The following is a 10,150-nucleotide window of genomic DNA, read 5'->3' as shown; positions in this document are numbered from 1 at the left end:
AATTCAAATTCAAATATTCTACTTTTCAGTCAAATTGTTATGCTGATAATATCATTTGTAATGAAAAACTTAAATAAGAAAGGAATACAAACAAGAAGCATTTTCACCAGTGGTCTCAGACTTTTGGACCCCACTGTGCACATATACACACATGTACATGTGTTAGTGTGTCTGTCTATAACAGCCTTTAATCTGCTGTGTATTTTTTACTGACTGTCAGAATAAAACCTCTGCCTGTAAGTTCAGTATTTCAGACAGGGCAACGCTCATTTTGTTCTGGTTTGCTATTAGTAGCTCTCGGGTTGCACATCCACAATAATCGATTGCCGTTATGAGAAGCTTGGCCGATCTATGATTGGTTACCGCTACAGAAGGGGCGTGCCCATGTCTTCTCCACCAATAAGGTGCAAAAGCTCTGCGGTCAGTCTCCGCCCCCTCCGGCGGACTGCAGGAGATGGGAGAGTGGCTGGCGTCGGTGCTGTGTGAGGATTTGGACGCGTTAAGCTCGTCTCAGTGTGTTCTCCATGGCACCTCGGTTCTCTGATCGATGTGAATAAATTAGCCGGGCAGTTTTCTTTTTTCCTTAAAATCTAAGCAGCCGTCATCATAGGCCCGCGCGCGAGCTCGCTGCCTCTCGCGTCGATCAGGATGGCCGGCGGCGGCGGAGGAGGCGGAGGCTGCCGCAGAGTGCGGGGCCCTGAGCTCCGGGAGCTGCTCGACTCGAAGCGCGACGTGCTGTTCGACTGTGACGGCGTGATCTGGAACGGCGAGGCAGCCGTTGCCGGCGCTCCGGAGGCGGTGAGGCTGCTGAAGCAGCGCGGCAAGCGCGTGTTCTTCGTCACCAACAACTGCACGCGGCCGCGGGGCAACTACGCGCACAAGTTCTCGCGCCTCGGCTTCTCCGACGTGTCGGAGGAGGATATCTTCAGCTCGGCGTACTGTTCCGCGGCCTACCTGCGCGACGTGGCGCGGCTCAGCGGAAAAGTGTTCGCTATCGGCTGCCAGGGCGTGCTGCAGGAGCTGCGGGACGCCGGCGTGGACGTGGTGGCCGAGGACAGCGCCGAAGGGCCGGACACCAGCATTTACGACTGCCCGCTGGACCCGGACGTGCGCGCCGTGCTGGTGGGCTACGACGAGAAATTCAACTTCATGAAGTTGGCCAAGGCCTGCTGCTATCTGAGGGACTCCGAGTGTCTGTTCCTGGCCACTGACCCGGACCCGTGGCATCCTCTGCGGGGTGGGAGAGTCACACCAGGTGAGTCGGTGTAGAAATGCACCTGCAGCGGTAGGTTAGTTCCCCACACACACACTTACACAAGATGGTTCGTCAGTGGTTCTTCAGTAATAGTTGTGTTGAGTTCTGTACGAACCATTTAATGTTTAAAGAGGAATTTCACCATTTTTTGAACATTTCGACGTAAATAATGTTTAAGATTGTAAACAAAGTCTTTCAGAGTGGTTTGGTGTGAAATTGTCCATTTTAGAGAAACCAGAATTATTCACAGTGGTGCTGACAGGAACCAGACGGCCATCTCTGAAGCTCCCTCACAGAGAGCTGTTCACAAAACATTGTTTTGCAATAGTTTAGGCTTAAAGTGTATTTGAATCTGTTCAGGGTTCGTGGAACGTGTGTGTTGCATATGGTTCTAAATAGAAATTTTTAGAAAAGGGTTCATTGTAGCATCAAACAGGGTTTTTCTACTGTTACGAAATTAAGCTTGCAACAATAGAAGTACCCTTTATGGTGCTACACAGAACCATTTTTCAAAATGTTCTGTATAGAACCATAACCCATTCTCCATAAGTCTAAAGAACCATTTAAGCATGAACTGAGGGTTCACATTAAAACCATTGCCTTTACTGAAAAACCCTTTTTTAAGTGTGTACATTGTTCCCACCTGTTACAGCTTTCTCTGCTTCCAACACACCTAATGAACTCAGTAAATGGGAATTCTAGCAATATAAAAATAAAGTTCTGCAAGAAATATTTGAGATGTAAACAAAGTCGCTTAGACTGGTTTAAAGCGAGAGAAATCCACAAGCTCATATTTTCTTGACAGTGGCCCTGATAGAAACCAGCAGTCGCAATGTCTACAACGTGAACATAGCCATTTTATTTGCTATCTTGAACAATCAGTGAACCTACATGTCTTCCGAGTTTGAATATGTACTCTTGATAATGATAAAATAAATCAGAAAATATTTATCATTGGGTGCTGTTTGGCCTTACAACACCTGCATGTACCCCCCCCCCCCCCACCCCCACCCCCGCCATGAATGGATTTAAAAAAATACATTTGTGCTAAAAGCTCATCAAAACTTTTGGAAAACGTCTCAGCCATCAGGAAACATTCGTAACCGTTTCTTTAAATACCTTTTGTGAAGCAGCTTTCAGAGGCGAGAAGAGCTTCGGAACGTCTGATTCTTATCACAGTTCTGGCTCAGTAAGTTAGTAAGTACCTCATCATTGAATTTACTGCTCCAGGAAAGGTGTTTGATTTATGAATCATGTCATGCTTTGTGCTGCGTTCGTCTGCCACAGAGCAGTACGTCTACTCGCACAATCTACAGTAGTGTCCACTCAATCGCATTTGAATTGCTGAGGGGTCTGTAGTGGCGGATGTTGACAAAATTGGCTCTCTTTTGTCCAAGCCTTTCAGGAACATGCAGCAGCTACAAAGGGCCGTTTCAGTAAACGTCAGCGCATGGCTTATGCGGGTGGAGCAGACGGGCTTTGACAGCTGACGCTCTTCTTTCGTGTTCACAGGTTCGGGGAGTCTCACAGCAGCTTTGGAGACGGCCAGCAGCAGGAAAGCCACTGTTATCGGCAAGCCCAGCCGCTTCATGTTCGAGTGCATCGCGAGCCAGTTTGACCTGGACCCGGCGCAATCCCTGATGGTCGGTGACCGCTTGGAGACTGACATTCTCTTTGGTGCCAACTGCGGCCTTTGCACGGTGCTCACACTGACGGGCGTGTCCACCATGGAGCAGGCGCAGGAATACAAAGACAGCGAGGCACCAGAGAAGAAGGACTTTGTACCTGATTATGTAGTCGAAAGCATCGCAGATTTCTCTGAGGCTTTGGAGGATGAGTGAGGATGGTTCAAGGTGTTCTGTTCATATTCTAACGAACCTCAAAGTGCGAGAGAGACCTCAGCCTGGCACACAAACAGTTACTATTGTATGTCCAGTCTTAACCCCAATACTGTTGCTTGTGGTGTACAATATAGCTATGTGTCAGCATAGTTCGGTTAATATTATCTTATGAATTTCCAGTCCATCAATGTATTTGATGACATGGGTACACCATGTATTTGAACTACCGCACCACATTTAAAACTTTTTAGGGATGTTGCTAAGCCAGAAGGTCAAACACAGCTGTAAAACAATGTTCGAATGAAGTTTATTCATCATCCTGGCTGGATTCGTCTTAGAAAACATGGCACACGTTTTCATGCTATTGAAGAAGCCTTTTGGGGTTACAGAAATGGTATGACACAAAATAAAGTAATGCTTCGGGAAGAGTTATGTACATGATTACACTTATTTTATTTTATCTGTATGACAAAACTACTGAAATGTAATTTTATCAAAGAATGTATTACAGTGCAGGATAAGACAATATCTCCCAAGAGGTTTAAACAGTAGCTAAAACACTGATTTTGCACATTTTCGTAAATTAAATAACAGCTAATAACTTGATTCATTTGGTTATTAGCGATTGCAGGCAGTCAGTACGAATAAAATATGCACTGTCTATATACTAGGAATGCACCAATTGTGAATGTTTTTGGCCAATTTTAATTGCAGTATTTCTACAGCTAAATTGGCAGATGGGTGATTTTTATTAGTCGTCTTTTTTTTTCTTTTTTTTTTTTTTTAAGTGAAATTAAACATATTAGCATATTTGGAGTATTTTGTAGTAGTGAAAGCTAACAACGTCAATTGCTTCTTAGTGGGCCATACTGCCATTTTAAATTTGTAAAATTAAAATATCAGTTCCCTAATTAAGTAATATTAATAAATTGCATTTATCTGTGTCATATTATTTACTAGAGGTGTAATTGTTCACAAAATTCATTATTTGATACAGTGGTGTCTCGATTAAAGAATTTTTTGATAAAACAAAAATAACAAGTGGCTGAAAATGTGCCTTACATTATGTGTTCATTTTCAGTTTACTGGAATGTTAAATATTAAAATACAGTAGTTGAAACAAAATTTGTGCTTTAGGGTCCCGATCTAATGCTGTGGCCAAAAAAAAACATGCTAGTCACAATACAGTGTGTTGTTGTTTTACTACCTTATTTACAATGAAATACAATTGCAACTCCGGTTGGCCAAAAAAAATGCTGATTGCATGTTTGGAGCAAAAATCTGCCCACAATCTGGCTTATTCATATTATGCATCCCTACTATATACAGTATATTGTGTGAACTGCCACTATCAAACTGCACTAATATGTGATTCATTAAAGCTGCACTATGTAAGATTTTTTGTTAAAACTGAAAAGTAGCACCACTGAGTCAGGAGAAAATAAACACTGTAAAATATGCTGCTGTGAGTCGTGCTGTAAAGCCTGAAGTAGTAGTTTAAAAGTCAGAAGCGTTGGGTCGGATATCACTGGAATTTTTCAGGTAACATCATATGTCTTTACGTATTAATGTCACACACACAGACTCAAAAAGAAGATCCGGCTCTATGTTCAAGTCTCAAATGCAAAATCAGCATTATACTTAAGATATGATGATATTAGTAGATATTTCACTTGCATCCTTAGAAGACACATGCTTCACCAAGTTTTGACTGAGTTCTCTTTGAATACTCTTGCACTCATAGTCGTCAGATTCATCGCTCGGTTAAGGAGTCTGAACCACAGTTGACGTTACGATTTTATCCTCCGCATACAGTTACATAGATCAATCAGAGAGGCCTCTAAGTCTTACATGATGTAGCTTAAAAATAGCATAATTTGTGTTACTATTTTAACAAAGTCACACAAGAAAGTCCCAACAAAATGAATCAAGTGACAATCAAATTGTTTTCTAACTGGACATGACAACGGACGTCCCTGTATTTCACATTGCTGGTACTGTAATATACTTTCAACATGCTCTTTTGTCTGTGTGGGTTCTAAGAATAACTTTAAATGAACAGCAAAGGTAATGACTGTGTAATGACTGTGTATTGTGCCAATTTAATTAACATGAAGTGGCTGCTTGGTCAAAGTATGGTACAAGAAGAATTCACTGATTTAGCTTTTCTCACAAATGTGTTTGGTGCCAATTTTTTTGTCACGTCATTAAAGGTGCAGTGTAGATGATTTAGGGTGATCTTTAAGCAGAAATAGAATATAATATATAAAACAATGCTGTCATTAAGGTATAACCACCTGTAACTATGAATCATAGCGTTTTTGTTAGCTTATAATGAGCCATAGGGTGCGGGTCCTCTTCCAACAGAGGCCACTTTGTTGCACCGCCATGTTTCTACAGTAGCCCAGAATGGACAAACCAAACACTGGCTCTAGAACAGTGCCTTTATGTTTTTACATTGAAGCAGCAGCTTGAATTTGAACTGGATGGAAGTTGTAGAACCCAAATCTTGAGAAAGGATCACACTTATTATTTAGCACAAGAAAAATTAGGGGAGGCTGTATCCTCATCGTCTAAGAGCCGAAAACATAATGGCCACCATATGCTCTATTACACACTGCAATTTGAAACCTCAGCTCTAGATGCTGCTAAATCTTACACACTGCACCTTTAATGAGTCTGGGATTTGACTAATCCACTACATTTCTGAATTAAGTTAGTTTTTTTCACAGAAGTGGCCTTCAACATCAGAATACTTTCAACATATTTCAGTTAAAGCATTCCTCAATGATTAGCAATACATGCTGTAGGATCATTCTTTGAGTTACTAAAACTGAATTTGGACGTTTTTCGCTAACCCCTCGATGAAAACCTGCCCTGTGAAAGCGCTGAATGTTTGATTCTGTATGAATGATGATCTAGTGCAGTGGTTAAGGAAGAGAAATTGTAACTAAAATGCTTGTGATACTGTTATTATTATTAATTTACATTTAGTGCTAAGTGTTCAGTATAAACTGAACAGGTGTGGCTTACTTGTGGACAACCTGGAGCTTGACTGACTTTTTAGTCATTGTTCGTTGTCTTTAGCTAGACACTGCATTCTGTACCTGAGGGAAAATGTTTTTTTTTCAGAATAAGTATTTAAATAAGGGAATGCCAAACATCTCTGTGTGAATGCTGTATACATACTGTGAACTGGTTTGGCGTTTAGTATTCATGTAAGTGGTGTAAATTTGCCTTTTTAATTAAAATTTAACTTGAATCTTAGTGTTTTTTTTCTGTTTCATGGAAAGTCTACAGTCTCTTTACTCTGGTGTTTAGTGCTTTTTCTTGTGACAGCACCTCAGGACAGTGGAGAGGGGTTCAACCAGTCTTACAATTGGACAATGCCTGTAATTTCAATAATAAGTTCAATCATTTCATTTGAACTTTAAGCAAAAGGACATTATAAAGAACTAAGCAAAATCAGAATTAGGGGGTCTCTATATTAAATCTTTTGATAAACGTATTGCTGTCCAAAAAAAGCATGAACCTCCAAAAATATAATTTTACAGGAGTAAGCAAAAATCCTTAGCTTTTAATATAAGGTAGTTTAAAGAGATTTTATTCCAAGTAACTTTGGAGCATTTCTATTGGTCCATTCATCATGAAATTTGAAACAATATAAAGCTGCTGTGGTTCTATAATGTAGAAAAAATGGCAAATGAATGGTTTGTTATTTTCACACTTTTATGACCAAGTTGGCACATTTAAAAGACATTTTACTCAAAATGCTGCTAAGGCTATCTTGAATGATTAATTGTGGTTAGCGTAAGTGGTTCCTGTCATATCCACTGTGTAATACTAAAAGACAAAGTACTTCTCTGTGATGGCTTGTCACGTACCCCGAATAACAGGATCAAAATAAATGTGAACTAGTTATGTTTTACAATAACAATGTACACCAAAAACGTAAAGTACACAAAAGCTAAAAGGCTAACACAGCTAACAAAGGGGCTAAAAGGCATGGACTAAATACACCACTGCAGTCGTGTCGTCATTTTGTTGTTTTTTTGTTTTGTTCACCATGTTGTTTTGCCCATATTAGGAACTCCAGGTCTAAGCCCCATTTCTCTATAGCCAGAATGAAGAGGGTTTTTTGAAAAGTTGCCTCTATTGCCCCCTGTGTTAAATACAAATGTTCAGACCCTGATATGTTTTGTCCTGTGAAGGTTTTTCTTCCGATTATCACTGGATCCTGCTTAAGGTTCCCTTTAAGGTGGAACGGGAACATTCAAACAAGAAACTGTGAAAAAAGAAGCTAAATTCAGCCTCGTAATTTTAACACGGGTAGTATAAGGAGTTTTAGGCTATCAAAATATCCTACCTAGAGGTTTTATTTACAAGTATACCTGTAACTATGCACTACAGTAGAATATTTTGATAATATAGCACAGTTCATCTGAGCACCGGCTCAGCCTGCCTTAGTTTTGTATAGCTTAGTGACAAATATTAGTATTATTATTAAAAATTAGTATTATAGCTCTTTACGATCTCGTAATTCAGAGGATCCAGTGGTATTGTATGCAGGACAAACCGTTTCAGGTTCTGAACATTTTTATTTAACACAGGATGTGATAGAGGCGACTTTTTGAAAACCCTATTCATTCTGGCTTAAACAATTTTAGTGTAAAAGAATGAATTAATTTTCTAAACACAGAACAGCATAAAACATTTTAAGACCGTTGCTACATTTTAAAGAGCTTTTAAACTCCAGTTATAGGAGTTTAAAAAGGCCTCATGTAGGTCCATGACGTCAGTGAACGCGAACAGCCAATGAGCTGCTCCGCTCGTCAACCAATCAGCGCTCACTAGCAGTAATGCCCGCCTCCTGCTGCCCAAATCCGTTTGCTGTAGAAAGGAAATATACAGGTAGGTTTTATTTGTTTTTTTTAGTGAAATACATCCTCCTACTTTCTAAAATTAAAGAAAGGTTCTGGGCGAGTGATTAGAAAGTATTTTAACTTTTTGTTTTTAGGCGTTGAGCTCCATTCACTCCCGTTCTTTGAGGACTCACTTGCGGGCGCCCTCTGCTGATTAACAGTCCTGTTTTTGACATAACGGGGGGAGTAGGAACTGGCCAGGCTCCTCATAAACCGGCTCTGACTTAACCAGCCCCCATTAGTCAGCTAAGCTAACTTAGCTCTCCATCTCTCCAAATTTCCTTATTAAGGTTAAAACTAAGGTTAAAAGCATTTAACTCCCACCGAAGGACGAGCTTGTGTGAAAAACATCTCATCCACACTCGTCTCTGAGAACGTCAGAGATGTGATGTGGCTGGTGACCGTTGGGCTACCCGTCAGATGTGTAGTGAAATGGAGCTGTTACGTCACAACTAAAACGTGTCCGATGATTGACTGTAGTGAAGACGAGACGATTGAACATCTTTTCATTCACTGTCCGAGAACAACAGACATCTGGAGGAAATTACGACACATTGGGCTGAATTTGGACATTAATGTTAAAAGTGTAATGTTCGGGATTTTTAATGAAACTTTTTCCAAAAGTGTGTTAGAATTTTATTGGTTCATCGTTTGTGTTGTTAATTGTAAGATCTGGAAGATGCGCTGTAAAATGGTTATAGTGCGAAATACCTGCAGAAACTGTTTATAAACAAATACTGTGTGAGATCAAAAGACTGCGGACAATAGACACTCGAGGAAAGAGAAAGTTCCCCTGGACTCTGCTGGATTTTTAATCAGTGCTGTATGTTTCTAATGTAAATAATACTGTAGAAATGTTGATGAATGTGGATTTTGTATTTTGTATCTGAAAATGTGTTTGTATTGATATAATATTCCTTAATAAAGTTTGTTATAAAAAGCGACCCCTAAAGGGAGCAGCCGAAAGAAGAAGAAGAAGAAGAAGTTAAAGTGTTTTATGATATTCACTGTTCAGGAAATGAATGCATTCTTTTATATCAAAAATGTTTAACCATTTATAAACTATGATTTTGCTCAAATGCTCCATATGCACCCATTCTTTTTGGACTCGGGTGCGCCCTCTAGCGTTTGAGAAAACCGTAAGACATTGTAGAGTGGTAATTCTCCTCTCTACAAGTTCTGTGGTTTTACCAAGCAAGTACAGAGGCAGAAGTCTTGCTCTGCTCATTCATGACCTCCAGTGGCTTTGAGTTTCATATCACAGATAAAGCATGATGTGGGATAAAGATGCAATAACATGAATAAAATGAGAAAACAAAACACAAAAAAGTGAACTAAATGAATAAAATTTTTATAAAAATAACATATACAACTATACAAAATATGCAAATACGTGCACTGATGTTACAGTAAATTACATGGAGGAATTCTTCATGTGCTCATGTCCAAATTCACTGCTGCTGCAGGATTTCAATTTCAGATCGCAGCTTCTGAAGTAGAAAAAAGACGCAAGGAAGACATATTACTGTAATCACACACACATTTCAGAGTCAGCACACTCAGTGTTACACACTCTGTACCTGCACTGTGTTCAGGTGTTCACCTGTAATGTCCTGCACCTGCTGTTTGTCCTTCATTTTCTAGGGGAAAAAAACAATAATTTTAAGTACCAGTATACACCCTGTACAATCCAGTACACTGTAAAAAGATTAGGAATTTCATCTTAATAGTAACTGTAAGTAATAGTAAGTAGTAATGCAGTAATAATAGTAATATAGAACTAATAGTAACTTAAAACATGGAATTGATTAAGGCTCTAATAGTCAGTAAAAGGCCCACTTTGCTTGTATTTTATTATCACTTTTATTTGTGGTTTTCATTCCAAATTTTTGTTCCGAATTCCGTTATTTCATTTTTACATGACCATTTTGCAACTTCTCTTTAGTCCTTTTTGATATTTAATCAGGCTATTTTTGTTACTGTGCTTCAAGACATATTCGAGTAAATATGCTGTGCTTGACTGGCTGTATTGTGTTTCATTCAAAAAGCTGGTGTGGCTGAAAAACTCATAACTTTGCTGTGTTATGAGTATGAGTGGGCGGGGCTAAACTTTTCTAGGCCAAATTGGCAGA

At 39.6% G+C, this 10,150-nt stretch overlaps 1 protein-coding gene across 1 annotated transcript; it reads left to right on the top strand.

Moving 5' to 3' along the window:
- The first annotated feature begins 402 nt into the window (after positions 1-402).
- On the top strand, positions 403-6,358 carry LOC108441069 (pyridoxal (pyridoxine, vitamin B6) phosphatase). The gene is made up of 2 exons (XM_017720360.2): positions 403-1,255; positions 2,768-6,358. The coding sequence occupies exons 1-2, from the start codon at positions 649-651 to the stop codon at positions 3,094-3,096; spliced, it is 936 nt and encodes a 311-aa protein (XP_017575849.1). The 5' UTR covers positions 403-648; the 3' UTR covers positions 3,097-6,358.
- Positions 6,359-10,150: the final 3,792 nt, after the last annotated feature.

Source organism: Pygocentrus nattereri, chromosome 18, assembly GCF_015220715.1.
Source record: "Pygocentrus nattereri isolate fPygNat1 chromosome 18, fPygNat1.pri, whole genome shotgun sequence".
Lineage (NCBI taxonomy): Eukaryota > Metazoa > Chordata > Actinopteri > Characiformes > Serrasalmidae > Pygocentrus > Pygocentrus nattereri.
This window is presented reverse-complemented; position numbering and strand designations above follow the sequence as displayed.

What these genes read in the sequence shown, in the direction of transcription:
- LOC108441069 (XM_017720360.2), top strand. Translation starts at nt 649, where the DNA reads ATGGCCGGCGGCGGCGGAGGAGGCGGAGGCTGCCGCAGAGTGCGGGGC. An exon ending in GGGTGGGAGAGTCACACCAG is followed by an intron (nt 1,256 to 2,767) that starts GTGAGTCGGTGT and finishes TCGTGTTCACAG; the next exon opens with GTTCGGGGAGTCTCACAGCA.